The following is a 25226-nucleotide window of genomic DNA, read 5'->3' as shown; positions in this document are numbered from 1 at the left end:
ACCCCAAATTCTCCTCATCCCACCACTCAACCGACGCCCGGTTTTTTTCGGGTATTATTCTCAACCCCCATTTTTTCCCTCAAACATACCCCAAACCCAAAACATATCCGAAACCCAAAACACAACCGAAACCGAATCCGTTCCCGAAACCCAAGTCGAACCCTCTTCTAGAAAAAAAGAAGTCATAAAAAGAAGGATGAGGCCGAAAAACGTACTACTAAGAAGGTCGAATTTTGGTCGCCTAAGGAAGAGTTCGAGTTGGCAAAAGCATGGCTCGACGTATCAAAGGACGAGATTGTTGGTAAATTTTAATTCAAACATATTGTTTTGTAAATATAATTTTTAATTCAAACATATTGTTTTTTAAATAAATTTTTTTATAGGAAACGACCAAGACTTAAAGGTGTGTTGGGGTCGTATACGTGAAAAATTTTTCGCCGCAATAGGTCGTGGCGAATATCAAACACCCGACTCTTTTTCGGGAAAGTGGGGTGCTATGAGGACAAAGGTTACCAATTTCAACAACATATATATACTAATCTCGTCAACAGTAGTCGAATGAAAAGTGGTGCGAGCGACATCGATGTCATGACCCAAGCCCACAACGACTATAGATTGTACCATGGGCATGTTTTTACGTTGGTAACAACATGGGAGCTTCTTCGCAAATCTCACAAGTGGCATCTTGTACCACCGTTCGACCCAACCCGCCCTAGATCTAAACGGTCCAAATCGACATCCACCACCGAACCATCTGGGTCCGATGCTCGTACAGTAATTAATCTAAACGACGATGCTGACGAATTTGAAGAACCAGAAGAGCTGCCTCGACCAACTGGTAGGGATAAAAGTAAGGCAGCGGCACGTGGAAAGTCTTCTACAACGCCATCAGATGGCCCCTCAAAGTTGAGCGAGTTCGAGGCAAGTCTCAACAAAATAATCTCCATTACGGAAAAAGACCAACAAATAAGAATGGAGAAACAAATCCAAAAAGACATGGATTTTCTCGCAAGAGATTTGTCAAATCTACCATAGGAGGACCGAGTCATTTTGGAGGCTCGTAAGTCACAAATTCGGGCAAAATATATGTAGTTTTTTTTCTAGTATGTTGTGTTTTTTCCTTGTGTTTTTTTAATGACTTTGTAGTTTTTTTTTTTTTTGTTTTTTAATGAAGTTATGTTTTTTTTTCATTTTCAAGTTATTAAAATTGCCATTTAATTTAAAAAAATATTTAAATAAATAAATAATTAGGTAATGATGACGGGGGCTCCATCCACACCCTGCAAATTAAAGGGGAGGGGGGCGTGGTAAAGCCCTCAGGCTGACATGGATCCTACGTGGCGCTTAGGTGGACTGATAAAGCCCCTAAGGGGCTCCAACCACACCCTCCAGCCTTATGACCACCTTAGCCACTTTACCCATTTAGCCGAGAACATGGTTTACATAGTCATCTCAGAGATTAATCAACATCAACATATCATAACTAGTTAAGTGGTAAACTCTCACCGGAGCCAATCAAATTCATCCATGTTAACTTCCCTCTCCAACTCCCCTCAAGCACTTAATTAGAAGGGGTGCTCCCGTCGATGAGTGGTAAACAATTTTTCTTAAAAGAAAGATAGAAAGAAATGTGTGATTGGTGAGAATGAATGGGCCCCCACATGCAAACTCTCTCTCTCCTCATTCTTCACTGGTGGCTTCTCGAATTTCAATCACCCCGTGCGGCAAAGAGTGGCGGCGGCGATGTTCCCCGTACAATAAATAGGTTCACCGCCCTCTTTGACGGTGTGAGTCAACTCCAAGTCCAAGACTACTAGTCAGCGTGGAAGGACCGACAATTGTGAAATTTGAAACAAAGTGATACCAATTTATTATACAAAATCTTGAATACTAAGGCCACCCGGGGTGGCATGGTTTTTGTCCGTGATGAATTTCTATCACGCGTGCTCTTGTACAAAACACTATCGCCACTCCAATGGATCACGCGTTAAACATAAAACGAGTTATATTTTTAACGCGTTATTGTTTTGATTGTTGTGAGGGAACTTGTTGGTTGTGGGGGATATTATTGGGTGTGGTGGTTAGTGATGACCATTTCCATTAAAAAATGTTGTGAGTGATGGAATAATGGTTGATGAAATGGCGAAACTTGATTGGATGTTTTGGGTGATGAGTGATCACCACCCCTACCCCTAACAAAGGCAATATAATCGCACAAATTACTATGAAGTTCCAAATCAACCACAATGATAACATAGACCATTATGAAGTTATAAATCAATTTAAATCAAACCCACAAAGAAACAATTTAGATCTATGCAAATTAAGTGATTTAATGTTATCGAAACCAATATAGCTTTAAACGTAGATCTATGTGAATCATACAGTGATGGGAATGAAGAGGAAGAGGTGAAGAAAATAAAGGAAGAAGATGAAGTGGTTATTATTCTTGATCAATTCTGTTTAAATATAATGGAAAACATATAAACAATACATGTTACAGACAGACCAATGAATAGTCCAGATACAGATGCAACCATCATGTAGTTCGACATGCTAATTAACGTGATCTGGTTCTCGTTTAGAGTGTATGTTCTTGATGGTGGTACCAAATTCTTAAGGGTAGAGAATTCGTAGTAACGGAGAGATAGGAGGTCGAATATGTGTGATGTTATGATTATTGTCTAACCTAAAACTCTCTCTAATCATCTCCTTAAATACACCTAAGGAGAAACCTTATTAGTTAATAAGGGTAAATCGGTCCATCGACAATTACCAACTAATATATTATAAGGTTTTAATATATTTTGATATATATTATATAAATGATAAATAATAATGATGACTACTAGATTAAATACATATAAATGCATATTTAATCTTAGAATCATGTGACGATAGTCATACTAGATAAAGAAAAAGAGGGTGCATGGAGAGATCCAGAGCGAAGTGATGGTGCGACATTAAGAGGTCTGGAAGCGAACCAGGGCCGTTTCAACGTTTTTAGAGGCTGTAAGCGAACTATTAAGCAGAGGCCCTTACGAGACTTGAACCAAAAAAAATAATAATCGGCAATAGTAAATCGCAAAATCAAGTCGTAAAATCGCGAATATCAAATCACAGTTTTTTTATGGTTACTTAATCGCAAATCGCCATCTGCGGCAATTGATTACTCTCAATATCTCCCCCAATCGCCATTCACGTCGATTGCAGTTAGTGAGGTTTAGACATTTTACTTGTTTGGGTTATTATGTCTTTAGCTATGTGTTTATTCATTTGGGATAAATACACATGTAACATATGAAAAAATGTTTTGAAGGCCCTGAATGCTAAGCCTATCGGTTGAGCGCTGAAGTGAACAATGACTAGAAAGTGGATGAGGGAATGATGCTGAGCCAATGAGTGATAAATTTTGGCGACTAAATGAGAGTAGAGAACTTAAGATTCCAAAATAAGAACGGTGTGTGTTAGATTTTGCTTATTTGTGCTATTAAATGGGCAAACTATATACAAACATGTTGAGCTATGAAGTTTTTTATCGTTCTTAAAAAGTTTTAAAAGCACTTCTCGTCCATTAGAGAAGATTTTGCCCGGAAGGAATTTTTCTTTCTAAATCAAAGAAAATAAAGATTCTTAGTTTCTTAATAAGAGTGAAAAATATCAACCCCACAAAAAACAAAAAAAAAAAAAAAAGAGAGGCAAAAGGAAGCAATCAGCTGCATGTTCTCATCATGACCATTATCCTTTGCTTCATAAAACAGAAAGAAAACGTCAAATTTTTAATTAAAATTGACATTTTTGAACTTTATAACTAACTATATAAAAATTTTATTATTAAAACTACCCTCTGAATGAGCCGGTACCGTGGGCCACATCGGACTAGCGTGGGTTGCGGCGTTGCCTGCTAGCGTGGCTATGAAGTCTGGCGTAGGGCAGGGAGAGAGATGATATGGATGGCTGGGACTGGCTGGGCATCTTTGACCCAAAAAAAAAGCCACGCCACCTCACATCCAAAAAAAGCCACGCCCAAGTCGGCCCAACCAAACTACACCATGTGAAGCCCACCTCCATCACTTGTCAACCCAAACCCCACACCTAGCATTTATATAAAACTTGTTGAATGGGGAAATGTCACGTTATTTTGTATGTTTGGTATACTCATTCCCCTAACGTTGCATTTTTGGCCAACGTTTAATTTACTTCATTGAACTTATTCAAATTGTAAAATCATTAAACAAATCAATAATTCAATAGTTACATCTCTTAGAAAAATCACTCAAATTGTAAAATCATTAAACAAATCCTAAATTATTCAATAGTTATATCTCTTAGAAAAATCACTCAAGAGAGTTTTAAAACTTTAGACTATTTTAACCCTCCAAAATAATCCGATCAATTTGAAATGTAAACAATAATACTTCATATTTCGTGGTAGGGTAGGGATAGTGTACATTAATTCAAAAGTGTGATAAGTGTTTTAAACCATTAGATCTTTGATCTAATGATTGAGATCAATAGGGACTAAATCATAAATTGTGTTTTAATTATTTGGACTGATTTGAAAATTGTAGAGGTAAGAATGTCTTTGCATATGTTTCAAATTAGGTAACATCTCCTAAATTCTAGCGATTCACTCATAAATTATAGCGATTCAAATTTACACTTATTTTAAAATTTGGACATTCTAAAAAATCCAGAAATATGTAACTGCTACAAGAAATATATAACACTATACATCCATCATATAACACTATATAACACCATATAACACCGTATAACACGATGTAAACACTATATAACAATATATAACACTATAATCTATCATAGACATGCTATCAGACAAATATAACACTATATCACTATATAACACTATACAACTCTAAAGGGTGAGAGTTCGCTACAAAGTCCATTTTTCCTATAAAGTGTAAAAAGTCATCAAACACTATAATGTTAACCATAAAGCACACTCAAAACCCACATCTAACAACGTGAAGATTACTAAAATGCTATATTTGTGTGGTTTTGTGTTGTGTTTCGGATGATAAGGTTTTGATTATCGAATGACTAACATTAGTGTGTTTTATGTTGATTATCATGTTGTGTTTTATATGCATAGTTCTACGATGGTGTATTTGAAGTTTTTATGGAATGTTAGGGTTTGGATATTGTGTTTTAGTGATCTTCAATCTGTTATTTGTGGGTTTTGAATGTGTTTTATGGCTAAAATTGTGGTGTTTTATGACTTTGTACTAGGCATGAGCAAATAGTATAAAATACCGATCCCATCCCGATCCCAATACCGATAATCCCGATCCCGACATGTTTCGGTATCGGAAGCGGTATCCACATTTTGGTTTTTTCGGTATCGGTACGGTACGGTATCGGTAAAATACCGTCTTTTACCCTCAAAATACCGATACCGTACCAAACCGACATGTTTCGGTATCGGTATCGGTATCAAGTATTCATGAAATTTCGGGATCGGGATTATCGGTATCGGGACGGGATCGGTATTTGCTCATCCCTACTTTGTACACTTTCTAGGAAAAATGGACTTTGTAGCCGAACCCCACCCTATATATAACACTATATAACACCATATAAATACTATATAACACCATATAACACTATATAACACCAAAAAACACTATATAACACCATATAACACTATGTAACACTATATAACAATATATAACACTATATAGTTCTGAACGAGATGACACAAATTCGTAGATTAATTCTTAATTCGCATTCCTATAATTAAGTGTGACGGTTAAAATGTTATCAATTAATTAAATCAATAAGAAAATTAATTGTTTACCCTTTTGAATTAATTTAGATTGAGGACATATGTTATCACCACAATATTTCTCACCTTTCTCATACTTTTAGATTAATGTACAGGATCCTCTACCTCTAGTGGTATACGTTTATAGTTAAAATTATTTAACTTATCTAGTGATATACGTTTATTTATTCTTATAAATATGTAAATTATAATATTATTTATGTAGAAAACAACACATCAATTAATATACTTGATTATTTAAAAAAGAACGTAACATGTTGTCTATGTAGAAAATGACACATCAATCAATATACTTGTACATTACATTACACTGTAATTTTCAATATCTACATTCTCAAGATGGCGGTAATAATGCTCGCCAATTATTGGTTGAAATGGGCGGCTAAGATAATAGTGCCGTATAGCTGTCTGGCACTCCCCTATTGGCCCAATAAATTTACGCTTTTATCCAGTTTTAAAATTACGATTTTACCATCAGTTTGAAATTATGTTTTTACCCCCACATAAAAATAAATTTACGTTTTTACTCCCCGCTAAATATTTAAATTTTTCCTTCGGTTCAAAATTACGATTTTGCCCCGCTTGAATTTACACTTTTGCAATTAGTTTTTTCCCTTAAAATTACGATTTTGCCATCAGTTCAAAATTATGTTTTTACCCTCACTTAAAAATAAATTAACGCTTTTGCTCCCAGCTAAAAATTTCAATTTTACCCTCTAATTAAAATTACGATTTGCCCCATTTAAATTTACAAATTTTCCATTAGGTTTTTTCTCACATTTACGTTACGATTTTGCCATCAACTTAAATTTACATTTTCTCCATTGTTTTTGTTTGTTTCCTAGTTAAATTACAATTTTACCCCCAGTGTAAAATTACAGTCATGTCGGCAACTGACTGGCACTCCCCCATTAGTCTATTTAATTTACGATTTTATCTCTGAATTAAAATTATGATTTCGCCCTCAGTTAAAAATTACGTTTTTCCCATCGTTTTAGTTTTTTTTTTTTACGAAACTATAAAAGTTTTTTTGTTTTAATTGGTTAACTCCATTTAATTTTTTCCCGTGTCAAGGATAGTCCTAAAAAATTACAGTTTTGCCCTGAGCCGAAAATTACGGTTGTATCATCGTTTTAGTTTTTTTTCCTAGCAAAATTATAGTAGTGTTTTTTAATTGATTGAGAATTATTCGGCCATCGCCCCGCAACGCGGGCGGGGCAACCACTAGTTAATAAACAAACCTAATAAACAACACTTTTAGTATTTTAATAATATATAAATTTTTTTTAATACTATTATTATTTTAATATTATAATAAAATTATTTTACTTATTATTTTTTAACTTTAATAATTTTTTTTATCACGGATTGGGATAAACTTGATGACACTTTTATTAATAAACAAACATAATGAATACTATTTTTAGTATTTTAATAATATATATAGTTTTTTTAATACTTTTATTATTTTAATATTATAGTAATAATTATTTTCTTAATTATTTTTCTTAACTTTAATGATTTTTTCTATCATGAGTTGGGATAAGCTTGGTGTCAACCGGTACATGTATCGAAAATACTGGTATGGTCCTGTCCGGTATCTGTACATGAAGGTAAAAACCGTCACTAGCCTGGTACAGAAAACGCCAAAAGTCGTTACCGAATTAATATTGAAAATCTTTAGTTTGGGAAATTCGGTACTGCTACATGGTACCATTTGCTTATCACTGATCACGGATATTGTACGAACAACAACGGTGCCGTACAACTTTTCTTTTATTGATTTTCTTCAACTTTTAATGATTTCTTTTTTTTAGTTTCAGGGGTAGGGATGAACTCGGTGCCAACCGATACCGAATCGGCACTGGTACCGAAAATACCAGTTACGTTACCGGTATATGAAGGTAAAAACAGGCAGCGAACCAGTACCATTAACGCCAAAAGTCGGTACCGAATTGATACTTAAAATCTTTCGGTTCGAGAAATTCGGTACCGGTACCCCGTACCATTTGCTCATCTCTGACCACAGGTTTCATACGAACAACATCATTACCATACAACTTTTTTGCTTGATTTTCTTTCGGTTATCTTTTATTGTTTTTTCTATATTTCTTTTTATTCTTGACAGCGGTTCCGTGCGCAACACGCTTATAGTGATTTCAAAACACATGTAAACACATACTAAATGACAAAAGAAGCTCGCCGCAACACGGCGATAGTGATAAACCTACTTAAATTAAATTTAGTATAAGTCAATCAAAATCAGAAACTTCACGAACAAAATTAAAGAAAAGTCCATTTTACCGGCTGGAAAAAAAATTATGAGACCACCGATTTCGTAATAATTTAATTAAAAAATTATATAAAAATAAAACATTAATGCTATTAAAATTTAAAAATATAACACCTAAATTAATTTCTCAACCATATTCTAACAAATGGGACAAAATGACAAAATCTCTTTCTGGCTGAAGGGGGGACATAGCCCAAATTTGTTGAGTGCCATGGGCCACGGGCCTCCGTGTTATGGCACCAAGTTCTTCTTATATAAGGCTCTTGGCCCACAAAAGGGTTATTTAACTTGTTTTGATGATGATACATGTTTACATATATATTACAGCCAATTTAGTTGTTTTTACCATCTCATTTGGTCGAATGTGATTATAAAAATTACCGAAAATGTTATTTTTGAAAATGTAAAATAACGTGTTAAATGGGTTATGTTCGAAAGTTGGAGAATCGAATTCGATATTGAACTTGATAATTTTATACGAGATGTAATTCCATATGATACACATAAACCTAACATTGTTTTGTGCATTCGTGGAGACATGGACATCATCCTTTTAGTTATTTATAAAAGTTACAAATACCATGAAAGTGAATTATTTTAGATCTATCAATTTATAATGATTGGGAAATACTGATAACAATGTCCTAAAGTCGTTAACTATTAACTCACACATGTGGTGCTTTGTTGGTAAAAGATCTATTTCGTACTAGGAATATTTATGTGAAAAATGTTACCATCTTATAAAATATGTTTTGACTAATGAAAATATTTCCACACAATGTAGAAAAAACATCATAATTATCATACCCAGTAAATCTCATCAATAGCAAAGCTAAGGTAGGGTCTGAAGAGGGTAAGATGTAGACAACCTTACCTCTACCTCGTAGGAATAGAGAGATTACTTCTAGTGAGACCCTCGACTCGATAGTAGTTTTGCATCAAGCCTTGGACATAAGGTACATAACACTCAACAATCGAGACAAAGGTCGATTAGTGCATGTACCCTTTTGTCTTTCGGCTATCAACGCTACCACATGATCCATGATTAACCGCCCACCGCTTTTAACGTTATTTTCACGATATTAGTAAATAACGTTAAAATTAGTGCAATTTCACTCCCCCCCAAGGGCCCACACATATATAGATTATATGCGCACACTGCAGCGGGGCCGACAATGTAGAAAAAACATATGTCTCACAAAATAAAATACATATCGAAAATTAAATTATCATATGTGGACAAATGTTCCACAAATCTACATTGATCGAAAACTACAAAAATAAATACCGGTATGATGTTGTTCGGTCGATATCGGTACGGTATCATCGTATCTATACAACACCTACTGGATAAGATATCCTAAAATACTTTATATTAAATACAAATATCGTAAAACACTTTATTTTAAGGGAAAATTATAAAACTAGCTATTGACCACACCCACTTTTCAAAACTAGCCACCTCATATGTTTTTAGAGCAACCTTTCAAGCACGGGATGCGTCTTTGGAGCGACGTCACTGAAACCCAATAAAAAATGGACACGTGACGTGAAAGACGCATGGGAGAAGTCCTAGGCGCATGGGAAAGACCTTCAAAGACGCATCCTGAAACCCAATAAAAAATAGACACGTAGCCTGAAAGATGCACGTGTGAGAAGTCCCAAAAACATGGGAAAGACCTTCAAAGACGTATCCTATGCTTGAAAGACGCATCCCAGATGCCGGACGCTTCCCCGTGCTTAGAAGATCACTCCAAAGACGTATGAGGTGTCTAGTTTTGAAAGAGGATGTGACCACCGACTAATTTTGTAATTTTCCCTTATTTTAAATACAAATGTATATACCATATGAGTTTACGATTATTTTATATATAAAAAATACTTCATGTTATATATATAACTTATGAGTCGTTTGTTTGGAATCAGTCCCTACTCATTTTAACATCGTATACAGAGTCTGTCTACTGCCATACTAATATCGGCAAAAATGACCGGAGTTTCCATGATCAGTCAATTTCCTACCAATTCAGTCTCCTTAATGTCTCCGGTATCGAAACCGAGCTCCAAGACACCTATGTTAACATCTCATTCAGTCAGATTTCCAGCAAAAACCTCCACAAAATCAAAGGTCCGTTTCGCAGGAGGAGCCAGAAAGAAATTCAGTTTCACTTTGCGTGCTGCGGGTGATGACGGTTTTGAACCCGAAGGTAACGAAACCTATTCTGTGGTTGCAGAGGAGCCGATCACGGAGATCGGGTTGTTGAAGAAGCAGTTGGTTGAGACGTTTTACGGGACGAATTTCGGATTGAGTGCTACAAGTGAAACAAGAGCAGAGATTGTGGAGCTCATCACGCAGCTGGAGGTGATGAACCCGACTCCTGAACCAACTAAGGCTCTGCCTCTTCTCAATGGCAAATGGATTTTGGCGTAAGTAATTTTCTTTTAGTTTAATATTATTGTGTGTTGATGATGGATTTAAATTTATTTGGAAAACTTTTACATGGTAATGGGTCGGGTACAGGTATAATAAACTGAGTTTTTATATTTCATTTATAAAGTTGTGTCTAATACGACATCTCATGCCGATTTAGGGGTTATGTAGTTAAACGTTACCCGTTGTGATGGTTGTTACCTGAAATTCGATCTTAAACTAATTTAAGAACCGGCTTCGAATATAAAGCACTCGGGACTGGTCTGTTAGGCTTTCCAATCTAGCCACGGGCCTAGGACCACCAAAATCAGTAAGTTTTATATGTTATATATATATATATTATATTAGGCCCCAATGAAAACAAAACTAAACTAGTATTTTTTTACTATAGGAACCCAGATAAAAATTGTTTAGGAAAAAAGCCTGCATTCAAGGCACAATTTCGAAATTAAACTACAAACGTAACTACAGCAACCATCGAGGCATCAACCATGCGACCCATCCCAAAGCTAGATAAATAGATTTTATTTAAACATATACTATATCTATGCAAAACATATAACTTTAAAAAAAAAGATTAATTTCGCCAACTATAAACTTTTTAGTTTAAACTGCTGGTCCCAACTCTAGGTAAAGGAGGAGGGTTTTGTTACTACTTACTAGATATGTTGTAAATGATACTTTTACAAAAAGTCCTCCTTCGTAGTTCGCTTAGGGTCTCCAAAAATGTAGGAACGACCCTGAGCACTTAATCACATTTCTTATAGTTTTATAATTTTAAGAATTTCAAGTTTCTACAAATTTCAACATTTATTTTTTTGAACGGCTAAAATCACCTAATACCATATTCGCCGTAACCCACAAAACTTAAAACTATTAGAATAGTAACCTGCAAGAAAGCAATCCCTGTTAATAAAAAAAATTCGGTTGGCCAAAGGATTAACACAAGGGCGGATATAGCTTGAGACAAGGGGTAGCCCCCGCTACTCCTTGACGCTCAGGCAGTAGTGTAAATTTTGGAAAAGTTGAAGTTTTTTCAATTTCGCTGCATCTATAGAAAAGAAATTTTGAAATGTTGTCCCTTATGTTTTTTCTAGATCCACCACTGGATTAACAGACCTTGGCCTCTGTCTAGTTCCGCCTATAGAGTATAGACAGCGTGTATCGTTCCAACGATCTATGCTTTAGGCATGACTTATGGGTCTATAAATGTTAGGTAAACTGCTTTTAACGTTTTTGGTACATGTTCGGTACTTGAAGTAGTACAATATTAAATGTCGGACCACCATTTTCAATGAAGAAAAGGGCCACACGGCTACTTCCACTAAATCATTTCAGTTTAAGTGAACCAAAATCATTATCAATGTAACAAGATGTGTCATTTTACTTGAAATAGGAACCTACATGCAAAAATGAATCTTAAATGATTAGTACGTATTTAACAGCATCACGTGATCGCACGTGAGTATTGTTTTGCAGCTATACATCCTTTGTTGGCTTATACCCTTTGCTGTCACATGGAACAATCCCTCTAGTGAAAGTAGAAGAGATATCCCAAACCATCGATTCCGAAAACTTCACGGTCCAAAACTGTGTTGTTTTTGCCGGACCAGGGTCCACAACCGCAATAAGTGCAAACGCAACGTTTGAAATTCAAAGTCCTAAGCGCGTACAGGTACACCATGTGACATCATTAAATGGGTAACCCCCAGGTTATGAAAGGTGGGTTTTAACTTTTAATCATTTGCGACTTTTTATATAGATAAAGTTCGATGAAGGGATCATTGGGACACCACAACTGACAGACTCGATTGAAATACCCGAGAGTATTGAGATTTTGGGACAAAATGTAGACCTTTCGCCTTTTAAAGGGTTGATCACGTCGGTTGAGGACACTGCGTCACATGTTGCAAAGACCATTTCGAGTCAACCACCGTGGAAGTTCTCCATCTCTGAAGGCAAGGTGGAGTCATGGTTGCTAACAACTTATTTGGATGAAGAAGTTAGGATCTCTAGGGGAGATGGTGGGAAAGTGTTTGTTCTGTTTAAGGAAGGTTCGTCGCTTCTTTCGTCTTGAATTGATTCGGGATCTTGATGAATATTTATCTCTCTTTTATAGAGATCTGTAAGAACGTTAACGCGTATTGCGTCTTGGATTGAAACATGCTAATATGATATTGAAGAATGAATGAGTGAATGCCTTATTTTATATCGTGATTGTATGTGTTACAAATGGGTTGAGCTGGGTTATATTTATTATTTAACGCGTAGAATAGGTGACTAAGAAATGTTTGAGAATAGGTGACTAGATGCTTTAGAATCAAATTAAAGCATTGACAGAGAATTTTAAAATATTCAAAACTATTATGAAATTGTACAAAGTACAAACCAAACCATTCAAAAGAGTGAACTGATTTTAATCTTTTGTTAAATTCCGTTAACCATGGGTCCGTTTTTGTCTTTGGGCTAAAATGTTCAGGCCGGAGAAAAGTTGCCCAACATAATAAAATTTGGGCCTAAAACCTTTTTGTATTTCTATATATTACACTTATTGTCTGACGTTACAGTCAAACACCCAGCCAAAGATTGTAGCTTATTTACAGAAGTGCCATTGGTAGAAAAACAATTGTTTTTGACGCCGGTTCATTGTGAATGTTTTTTTTCCTTTGGTTTGTTGCTTGCCTCAAGCTGGTTCTTGGAGCCTTGAAAGTTGAGACACCTCATTTAGGCACAAATATTTTGAAAACCCTATATAATAATACTAAATAATAACTTAAATTTGTATACCATTTTTTATCAATCAGTTAGATTTATTAATCTTTTAGATAAAGTTTCAGCGTAATTTAATCGATCACTTATATTCTTCAGTATTTTTAATAGTGCTTCCTTTATTGTTTGATTTGAATCATTTATGTTTGTCAATGTAAAAAAAAATATTTTTAATAGTGCTTCCTTTATTGTTTGATTTGAATCATTTATGTTTGTCAATGTAAAAAAAAAAATATGTTGATATGTTTATTTCTTTTAACATTGCAATATAACCTTTTTTTATTTAAACGGTTGTATACAAAACGAACTTTATTTTTGCATAGTAAACTATATGAGTACTGATATTGTAACGGTGTCGCACAAAAACGTATCGAACCAAACCGGTATCGACGTTTCGATAGGTATTCGACTTTATGGTCACCGATAGATAAAAATATGTATAAATATTCTGTTGTGCATATCACGGTCTTATTTTTTAAGTTTTCTCTTACTGTTGCTATAGCAAGTGTCGATATTATAACGAGCCGAACCGATATCGACCAAGTTCCCGCTGCGTAGTGCGGAGAAATCCAACTAGTTAGTAATATAGGATGAATTTATTATCAAAATAAAGTGGCTTCACACTATGTCCAAACTTAAAAATAAATAAATAAAACTAATTAAACTGGGGTTGGTGGTCCAGTGATATGGCAAAGCCTTTTAATATCCTTAAGTGTGAGATTTTGAGTTCAAGTTTTACAAAAAGTAAAAAATTTGCAGTTCAAAAAAATATATAAATACCTATCATGTTTTATTTGTACCAAATATGAAGAAAAAAAAGGACATGTAGCATGACGAAAAATTTGTTCAATACTATCCATGAACTTAATATTTATAGAACATAAATAGTAAATTTGTTTCTAACTTCTTTTTTACTAGTTTATATATTGTTTTATGCATTTAAGATGTTTGCTTGTTTTCCCTATGAGAAAATAGCAATAACCTTTTTATCATTTGTTGGTTATTTTGTTTGAATTTTAGAATGCAAAACTCATTTTCTAGAGTATTCAAGCTAAAAATAAGGATTGATAAAAGGGATTATAAGGGGTAGGGGTGGTCATCATTTATCATTCATAATTCATTTACAACTTCCAATCAAGTTCCGTCATATTATCAAGTATTATTCCATTACTAGTGAAGGATTTTAGTGGAAATGCTCATCACTCACAACACCCAACAATAAACCCTCACAACCCAACAAATCAAACAACACGTACCATTCTTCACGCGTGATAATTTTCACGCGTTATAAAATCGACGCGTTAAACTCGATGGTGGCGGCGGTGTTTTGTTTTCTATAACTCGTTATATATGTTCATCTCGGGCTAAAAGGTGACCGCCCCGGGTGGCCTAAATATGTACACTAAACACGACACAAGTAATTGGATGCAACATTGTTGTAATTGATTAGATGAGACTTTGCAATAGAAATATAAAATAGACGTATTGTTATATGCGAGTTAAAACTAATTACAATACTTAAATCAAAGATAAAAAGTTAGATGCACCAATAGAATAGGCTAGATGCATCATTGTATACATTTGCGTCAAAACTTATTGTGATACTAAATTAAAACTCATAAGATGAACACTCCATGGTATTGAATCTATATGCTAAGGAACTAACATATATATATATATATATATATATATATATAACTCATAAGATGAACACTCCATGGTATTGAATCTATATGCTAAGGAACTAATATATATATATATATATATATATATATCAACATAGACAATGAAACAAATACAACACTATTTTGCAGCACCAACATTGTATACATTTGCATCAAAACTTATTGCAATACTAAATTAAAACTCCTAAGTTGAGCACTCCATGGTATTGAATCTATATGCTAAGGAATTAACATATATCAACATAGACAATGAAACAAATATAACAACACTTTGCAGCCTCTAATTACATACGATTTATAATCATTCAAAACTATCGATCGTTCTAATCACTCATGCTTGGATGCAAGTCTAAATTTGATACGTGTGAAATGAAGAAGAAGAAGAAGAAGAACAGAGATGATAGCTCAACAACAACCTACCTGTTTATTCAATTATTAACGGTATATAACAACCCTTACAACGACTAACAGCTTCTTAACCTATTTTACACTTTAAGCCCCTAGACAATACAAACATTACAAAAGATGACTTAAAAGTCTCTGTTGACCATTTGACCGTATCAATACTTCCCCCTTAAAAAACTAACTTTGACCCCAAAATTAAAATTCAAAATCAGGGAATCTAATCTGCATCTCCTTCAAATCCTCCCAGGTAGCATCGCACAAGGGTAAATCTTTCCATTTTACCAACACCTCGACTCTTGCTCTATTATGCCTTTTAACCATTCGTTTCTCAATAATTGCAGCAGGGACAAATTTGAATCTCGGCTGGCTGGGCAAAGGAATCACTGTGGAATGATCACCTTTGGCTAACTTCAATAAGGATACATGGAATGTTGGATGTATCTGAGCCTCTGCCGGTAAGTCTAAACGATAAGCTACCTTCCCTATTTTCTCCACAATTAAAAATGGCCCATAAAATTTTGGAATGAGCTTATTTGTTTTGACATTCCTCAGTGTATTTTAACAAAAAGGTCTAAGCTTTAGGAAAACCCAATCACCTACTTCAAATTCCCTTTCTGTTCTGTGTTTATCAGCCAACTGCTTCATGCGGTTCTGGGCCATACATAAAGAGTGTTTCAGCTCTTTAATAGCTTCCTCTCGTTCGATAGATAGCTGATCCACTGCTGCATTAGGACAGTCCTTTGGAATATAGGGTATAAAGATAGGAGGAGGATACCCATAGAGAGCTTGAAAAGGAGTAGTTTTGAGTGAAGAATGGTAATTGGTATTGTACCAATATTCAGCCAATGACACCCATTTCAACCAAGCAGTTCCAGTAGCTAATGTCATACTTCTCAAGTAGGATTCAATGCATCTATTAACTACTTCAGTCTGCCCATCGGACTATGGATGATAGGCTGTTGAAAATGTTAATTGGATACCTTGCATTTTTGTAAAAGTTTCCCAAAAATTGCTCAGGAATATAGGGTCCCTATCAGACACAATTGTTTGAGGCCAACCATGTAGTTTAAAAATGTTGTCAAGGAAGAGTTGAGCCACTGTTTCAGCAGTATAGGGATGACCCAATGGAATAAAGTGACCATACTTGGTAAGCCTATCAATAACCACCAAGATAGAATCTTTTCCCTGAATCTTAGGAAACCCCCCAATAAAATCCATTGAGATATCAGAAAAAACATACTTAGGGACTGGTAATGGCTGCATCAGCCCAGGATAGGCTATATTCTCCACCTTAGTCCTCTGACAAGTGTTACAAGACCTGATAAAATTCCTGACTTGTTTATTCAATCCTTTCCATTTAAACAAGCTGGCAATCCTTTGAATGGTGGCATGCATCCCTGAATGTCCTCCCATAGCAGAACTATGACACAGTTTAATGATTGTACCTTGTAATCTTCATCTTTTCCCAACAAAACTTTCCCTTTCCTGGTAAACAAAACTCCATTCCAGTTGTAGTGTTGCAATAAGTTCCCAGCCTGCAACTTCTTCAACTTATGATATAAGACAGAATCAGTCACCCGAGATTGTTTTATTTTGTCTAGTAAGGTAGGATCCATTGTAGACAAGGATATTGTGAAGAGTGTAGGACCCTGGACCCTTGATAATGCATCCACTGCTCTATTCTCAACCCCTTGCTTATACACTATCTCATAATCAAAGCCCATTAATTTCGAAAGCCATACATGCTGCAATGGTGTAGTCAACTTCTGCTCCATCAGATGCTTGAGGCTTTTTTGGTCAGTTCTGATTATGAAATGGCCAATGGACAGATAATGTTGCCAGTGTTTAACAGCAAAGATGATGGCCAATAGTTCTTTTTCATAAACTGAATAAGCCTGCTGTCTTGGAGATAGAGCTTTACTTACATAGGCCAGAGGATGAAAGTCTTGCATTAAAACTGCTCCTATGCCCTTTGAGGATGCATCAGTTTCCAAAATAAAGGGCTTGGAAAAATTGGGTAAGGCCAGGACAGGAGGTGAACACAAGGCAGACTTTAGGAGGGCAAAAGCCTGATCAGCTGAAGCATCCCATATAAAACTGTCTCTCCTTAAAAGATTAGTGAGAGGTTTAGCTAGGATACCATAAGATTTAATAAATCTTCTATAATAGCCAGACAAGCCTAAAAAACCTCTCAGCTGTTTGATATTAGTAGGTGTAGGCCATTCTTGAATTGCTGAAATTTTCTTAGGATCTGTTGAAACCCCATCCTTAGTGATGATATGACCTAGATACTCCACCGAATTCCCAACAAAAGAGCATTTATTTTCTTAGCAAACAGTTGATGTTCCCTGAACAGTGTTAATACCTCCTTTAAGTGTGAAATATGTTGTTCAACATTCTTGCTGAAGACCAAAATATCATCGAAAAATACTAACACTGTTTTCCTCAGCAGTGGTTTGAAAATATGATACATTAGGGCTTGAAACGTAGCTGGAGCATTTGTCAACCCAAAGGGCATGACCAGAAATTCGAAATGGCCCTCATGTGTCCGAAACGCTGTTTTGTGCACATCTTCAGGACACATCCTAATTTGATGGTAACCCGACCTCAAATCAAGCTTAGAAAATACCGTGGCTTCCCCCAACTCATCAAGTAGTTCCTCTATTAATGGAATAGGATAACTATTTTTAATTGTGGCCTCATTAAGTCTCCTATAGTCAATGCACATTCGCCAACTACCATCTTTCTTTTTAACTAAAACCACAGGGGCTGCAAATGGGCTTGTACTGCCCCTGATGACACCAGTATCCAACAGTTCCTTGGTCATAGCTTCAATCACATCTTTTTGGGCCATTTGGTACCTATAAGGTTTCAAATTAATCACCATTGACTCATCTTTAAGTAAAATTCGATGATCATAGGGCCTTGATGGTGGCAAAGATGTAGGAACTCGAAACACATCAGCAAAGGAGTCCAATAATGTTTCAATTTCCACATTAGAATCTGATCCTTTAACTTTTGTTGTGTGCTGAAAATTACCCTCTGCATCAGCCTCTATTTGTAAGCTGAACAATTGACTATGCAACAACTTATCTTCATGACTTATTCACTGATTCATAGTCTTCATAGAACACAAGGTGATCTTATTAGTATTACTCCCTTTTAACTGGTATACCTCATTTTCCACCTTAAATTGCATTGTCAAATCCTTGAAATTCCACACAATGTCTCCCAAAGGTAACAACCATTGGACCCCAAGTACCATGTCATAAGTTTCTAAGGGAATCACAAACACATCAGCTTTAAACCACAATCCCTGCATCTGCCATTGGAAGTTGTGACATATCTTGTCACATATCAAGGGAACTCCATTAGCCACTCCTACTTTCATAGGTTTAATATCTTCTAAAGGGCAATTAATCTTCTTAGCCAACCTTTCATTGAGAAAGTTATGAGTTGACCCAGAGTCAACCAGGGTTTGTAATTGCCTAGTACCAATATTTCCCACCACTTGCATTGTAGAAAAAGATGGTACTCCTGTTAAGGCATGGATTGAAATCAATGGATCATCAACAGTAGTGTCTATCATAGTTTCTGCTCTTACCCCATCAATAAGATCAACATCATCCTCTTCATCCCCTTTCAATTCAATGCTATACAGCTGTTTATTTGGGCATTTATGGGTAGGAGTGAATTTCTCATTACACCAGAAACATTCTCCTTTTGATCTTTTCATGGCCATTTCCTTGGTTGTTAAGGACTTAGTGTTAGCCACTTTTTGGTTTATAGGAGGGGAAGGTAAAAGGGGTAAATGGGCTGTATTAACAGGAGGTTTGACTGAAGATATAGGAGTGGGATTTTGAACAGAATTTGAATTGGATGGAAAGAATTTCCCATTGTAGGTAGAATGATACTTGTGTTTAGTGGCTAATGTTTGATTAGAAGCATCTTGTTTCTTTGCAAATTTATAGGCTTCTTTCATATTTCTTGGTTCAAACATTCTTACAGGACAAGCTAATTCAGGTTTCAACCCATTCAAGAAAATACTCACAGCATACTCTTCACAAATTGTGACTCTCAACAGATTAGCATCAAACTTTTCACAGTAATCCTCTAATGATCCCGTTTGAATTGTAGAAGTAAGAATGCCCATAGGGTCAAGGAACAAAGTAGTGGAAAACCTATCAATAATTGTTCTAGAATATCCAGACCATGTTACCTCAGAAATAGGTTTGACTAATCTTTTAAGATAAGAAGAATGCCATTTCATAGCCTTTCCTTCCAGGTTGATAGCTGCATATCTGACTTTGAAGTTTTCCGGTGTCTCGTCCACATCAAAGAAATGTTCACAACGACAAATCCAATCCTCTACTTCTGACCCATCAAATCTTGGAAACTCTATTTTACCCAAACGATATAAACGATCACTTCTTGTGCTGCTAGTGATTTCTCCTTGTGAAGTTGAATATTCCCCATCTGATCTTAACTGATGATTAGTCAGTTTGTCAAGAATTTGCTTAATATCCGTAAAGGATTTCTCAGCTTTTTCAACAAATGCTTCGAATTTCAACAAGGAATTAGAGTGTTCTTTAATCACCTTCTCTAATTCAGTCTGATTACGAGTAGCTGCCATCACAACTTGGAAGAATTAATCAATCGATTGATTAATTCCGGTTGAATGAATGAACAAATTGATCGAAACAATGATCAATTTACGAATTAGAAGAATACGAATAGAATTGATCGAACAATTGATCAATTCCCACTGATTTTGAAACGAAGACGGACATAATTGATTGCAGAACAGCCGAGGATCGGTGCTCTGATACCAATTGATACGTGTGAAATGAAGAAGAAGAACAGAGATGATAGCTCAACAACAACCTACCTGTTTATTCAGTTATTAACGGTATATAACAACCCTTACAACGACTAACAACTTCTTAACCTATTTTACACTTTAAGCCCCTAGACAATACAAACATTACAAAAGATGACTTAAAAGTCTCTGTTGACCATTTGACCTTATCAAAATTGTATTTTATTATCGACAAGTAAAAACATAACTAAAAAGATAACGGTGAACTAGTTTAAAAATCCATTCATAGCATATTCAAGTCTTTAACCTCCAAACTTACTTTTAGGGGGTGTTTGTTTTTGGTGAGAAGTACTTCAGAACCTCTTATGTCTTCTCCACGCAGACCACGCACAGACATTTAAGTCTGCAGCTTGTTTGTTTTTTAGAAGAGGTTTTATTAAAAAACCTCTTCCCCACCTCTTCCCCACACAGACCTTTCCTTATGTCTTCCAACCTCTTCAAGAGTCTTCTCCCTCTTCAAAACACCATCTGGTGTCAAAACCCTAGCAACTCCACTTCTCCAGCCGACACCACCTCCTCCGCCACCGCCACCACCTCCACCTCCGCCACCACCTCCTCCGCCGCCCACCCCTGCTCCGCTACCACCTCCACCTCCTCCGCCGCCCACCCCTGCTCCGCCACAACAAAACCAGCTGCATCCAACTTGTTGGTGCAGTTTCTCATTTCTTGATGACGAAACCCAAAACAGAAGAAGAAGATTTCGGGAAGCCGAATCAAAAAATCATGGGGGGTTTGTAGTTTATTAATGGACAACATTAATGGCAGATTCTACAAGGACGATGGCAACGTCTCATCTTCTTGTGTTCTTTTTTTTTTTTTTTGAATTGTTCTTGTCTTTTTCTTTTATTTCTTTCGTGAAGAACGGTATGGTTGAGAAAGGGGTGAATTTTGTGCTTCTGGCATGTTGTTGATTTGTGTTTGAGTGGGTGGTTGATTTGTGTTTGAGTGGGTGGTTTGTAGATCTGAAATGTTCAAGAGGAAGAGGTTTGGGAGAAGAGAGGGAAAAAAAGTTTGCAGATGTGGGGTAAAGAGATTAGAATCAAACACTCTTTTTATTACACCCCGCAGACATTTGGTCCACCTCTTCTCGTGCAGACGTTTACAGATGTGGTCCGCAGACTCCAGACCTTTTGCATCTGAAAAAACAAACACCACCTTAGTTTACTTCTTATCCCTTGGGTAAAGGGAACATAAAAAAGTAGTAAAATGCTAGGAGCTAGCTTTAACGAAATTTTAGTTTGGTTGTTAATAAACTTACATTCAAAAGGTTAATTTTTTATTTTTTATAACTTAATTTCAACGTTATGTTCGCTTAATATGTACTGATGATAAACTTCTAAATTATAGGGTCAGGATATGCTAGAAAGTTTATTTTTGCTAGAAAGGCTAGAAAGTAACCTTGACCATCAATTGATTAATCAAGAGCTTGGATTAAATGGGTATAACTGATAAAAAAGAAGGAGACACGTGAGTTTGTGAAGGGGGTATTCTAGTCAATTCAAAACAATAGTTTCTATCTCCTTCATCCCCCCCCGTTTTTTAAACGTTAATAACTCTTTCATACCACATTATTTTTTTTTATAAAAATTGCACAAAAAAAGAGTGTTTTTTAATCTTTAAAACGAGTATATTATTGCTATATCTATAAAAAATCGAAAACCCGGATGCGTAAAACACAATAGACAAAAAGCATAAAAAATGACTTTTTTTTTCTAAAACGCAATTGACAAAAACATAAAGAAATGTCTTGTTTCTACAACGCAATATACAAAAAACACAAAAGAAATGTGTTAATTCTAAAACGCAATGGCTGAAAAACAAAAAGAAATTTCTCTTTTTGTAAAATGCAATGGACTAAAAACACAAAGAAATGTCATTTTTCTAAACACAATGGCCTAGAAACACAAAGAAATGTCTTATTCTAAAACACAATGGTCAGAAAACACAAAAAATGTCTTTTTTTCTAAAACGCAATGACCTCCAATAAAAGTTGCTCCTGGTAGGCCTAAGAAGAATAGAAAGAGAGACCCTCATGAGGATCCAAAAAGGCCAGGCAAACTAACTAAGCATGGGGTTATATTGACTTGTGGCATTTGTGGAGCAAGAGGCCATAACAAAAGAAAATATACTGAAAAAGGAAACATGAATGCGGGTGGATATTTATGAGGTTTAGTGTTTTATTTCAGTTGTTGTATATGTCAAATTATGTTGACTAGTGTGTTTTTATTGGTCACAGCTGAAGCTGGATCAAAAAGACAGAAGGGGAACCTAAAGAAGAAAAGTCAACTCAACAGTCAACTCAGCAGCCAACCCAACAGACCACTCAACTCAACAGTTAAACCAACAGTCAAAGAGGAAGTAAATAGTCAGCTAACAGAGGAAGACCAAGAGGGAAGGGCAACAGAGAAGGCTGTACTTAGTTGATCAAAGTTTGACTTATGTTTGGATAACTTGATGTTTTGTATTGCCTGTTTTGGACAAGAATCATTCAGGCTTAATGTTATGTAGTGACTTTATGTTATGTAATGACTTAATGTTTTATGTAATCTTTTGGTAAATTAATGTTACTGCTGTAGGGGTAATTTGGTAATTATACAGTACTGGTATATATACAGTAGTGTTTATATAAGTTTAATTACTGCAGGGGTAATTTGGTCATTATACATCAGTGGTTTATATAAGTTTTGGCTGCTGCAGGGGTATTATGGTCATTTTACAACAGTGGTATATATACAACAGTCATATATATAAGTTTTGGCTGTTGTAGGGGTATATTGGTCATTATACAACAGTGGTTTGGGTCAACACACAACACTGCAGTTTGGTTTGGGTCATTATATAGTTTACTACACACTAGTTTTGGTCAATACAAACCACTTTGGTTTTTGGTCATTACAAAACACTTTGGTTTGGGTCAACACACACCACTTTGGTTTTGGTCATTACAAACCACTATTGCACATTAGTTTTGGTGATTAAACAGTTTGGTTTGGGTTATTATACAGATTGTTGCACGTTAGTTTTGGTCAATACAAACCACTTTGGTTTTTGGTCATTACAAAACGCTTTGGTTTGGGTCAATACACACCACTTTGGTTTTGGTCATTACAAACCACTGCACTTTGGTCATTACAAATCACTACAATGCACATTAGTTTTGGTCAATACAAACCACTGTCAATGGTCACTGCAGTGGACTCTTTTGCACAATAATGGAATTCATATGCAACAAGGGAATTCTGGTTTTCATTCATAAGTGCAATATCGTGCAACCAAATTAAATTGCTACTTCAACATGTACATCCATATAGCCATAACAAAAAACATAGTAAACACAAATGGTTGCTTCCACATGGACTTTTTGCCACGAATTTGCCTTTTCAGCACCTTGTTCTCTTCTAATAACAATTTGTTTTGCAATTGCAAATTCTCATTCTTCAACTTTTCGTAACTTACAGGACTTGAACTGCAATTTGAATGAGCTTCGAAAAAATTGTCGAAATCTAGTTTCCACATAAAGGACTTGCAATCGGATAACTACAAACCAATATTACCACTTCAGTTTCAACAAAAAATTAAGTTCAATACATAATTAAACAACTTACAGGCCATTGAGGGCAACCATAAAATTGATCACCATGTCGAACACTTTTGGGTCCAGCCATGCGAAGAACAACAACAATTTTATGATGACAATACAAGTTTCCATCCAAATTAACCTTGAATATTTTAGGGGTTCGGTTCACACTCCATGAAGAATAGGAAGAGGAACTCATGTCGATTAGAACTTATGCTTCAATTGGCCAAGAATCGATTCGAACATATGCTTCAATTGGCCATGAATCGATGAGAAACCAAATGATTATGAGGAAATTAGGGTTCGTTATATGTTCTCTGGTGTTATAAAGAAGGAGATGAAGGTTAGTGACACGTCATTCGCCACGTAATCATGGCAATTATTTACTTGGCAACCACAATAACCTACTTTTTCTGAGCCTAATGCTTTGGCTTAGTAACCGCCTCTCACATAACAAACTCGTAGCCAACACAAAAACATTGTAGTGAGTTGCATTTTGAGTCAGTGATGATAAAAATGGACGATGGTTATCATTATAGCATGACAATTGTTTTATTTGCAGTCACAATGACCTAGCTTTTATGAGCCACATTATAACAAATTCTTACAACTGAGAATGTATATATGGACTTGAATATAATTTAGAAGGTTGTTCCTGGGTCGTTGATCTCAATCTTGACATTTGAATAACATGTTTTCTCTTTGGGGGTTTCTTATTATAAGTCATATTTTTTAATTTAAGTGGCAATGATGAAACTTTATGAGCCCTCTTTATTACTCATATTTATTTTGTTTTATTTATATATAGATGTTTGTTTTATTTTTAAAATGTCATTTTCAAGTTAAATTCCAGACGTGTTTGAATAGATCCAAAACATGTTGGAGGATGTCATCATGTCTAATCGTCAGTTCACGAAAAAACTTATTGACCTAACAAAGAAGGTGGCTAATATTCGTCAAACCCAGGTGGAATTGCAAGTAGCCATCAACACACTTTACCTATGTTATGGATCTCAAAAGGACGTCAAAGAACTCGATTAGACCTAAGTATGTTATGCCTTAACATAACCGATTATAATTTTCGTATCATCTTAATATACAATCAATCATGTTGTTATGAAACTCAAAAGGTTAGATATTTAAGATAATTAATTGAAAATTTTGTAGTATGTTAATATACAACCAATACTTGACAACTCACCAAGTTAAGTTTCCATTGCCACACGATGTGGGCAAAATACTAGTACTAGTTTTGAAGGGGTATGGTCCCAGATTTCGCGTCAGCACGACCGCGAGTGACCATTACCCTTATAAAAAACCCCCACCAGCAAGAACTTATCTGTGTCCGTGCGGGCACGCACGAACACAACAGTCGAAT

At 35.6% G+C, this 25226-nt stretch overlaps 2 protein-coding genes across 2 annotated transcripts; one reads left to right on the top strand and one right to left on the bottom strand.

Moving 5' to 3' along the window:
- Positions 1-10008: 10008 nt before the first annotated feature.
- On the top strand, positions 10009-12750 carry LOC110916795 (light-induced protein, chloroplastic). Its single transcript, XM_022161451.2, has 3 exons — positions 10009-10529; positions 12013-12208; positions 12296-12750. Exons 1-3 carry the CDS (start codon positions 10090-10092, stop codon positions 12608-12610), a joined length of 951 nt encoding a protein of 316 aa, XP_022017143.1. The 5' UTR covers positions 10009-10089; the 3' UTR covers positions 12611-12750.
- A 3985-nt stretch (positions 12751-16735) lies between these two features.
- LOC110919656 lies at positions 16736-20025 on the bottom strand. Its single transcript, XM_022163919.1, has 3 exons — positions 18503-20025; positions 17994-18457; positions 16736-17523 (listed from the first exon to the last, which is right to left on the bottom strand). The coding sequence occupies exons 1-3, from the start codon at positions 20023-20025 to the stop codon at positions 16736-16738; spliced, it is 2775 nt and encodes a 924-aa protein (XP_022019611.1).
- Between the last annotated feature and the right edge of the window lie 5201 nt (positions 20026-25226).

Source organism: Helianthus annuus, chromosome 16, assembly GCF_002127325.2.
Source record: "Helianthus annuus cultivar XRQ/B chromosome 16, HanXRQr2.0-SUNRISE, whole genome shotgun sequence".
NCBI classification, from domain to species: Eukaryota; Viridiplantae; Streptophyta; class Magnoliopsida; order Asterales; family Asteraceae; genus Helianthus; species Helianthus annuus.
Note: the sequence above shows the minus strand (reverse complement) of the source record. Positions and strands in the feature narration are given on the sequence as shown.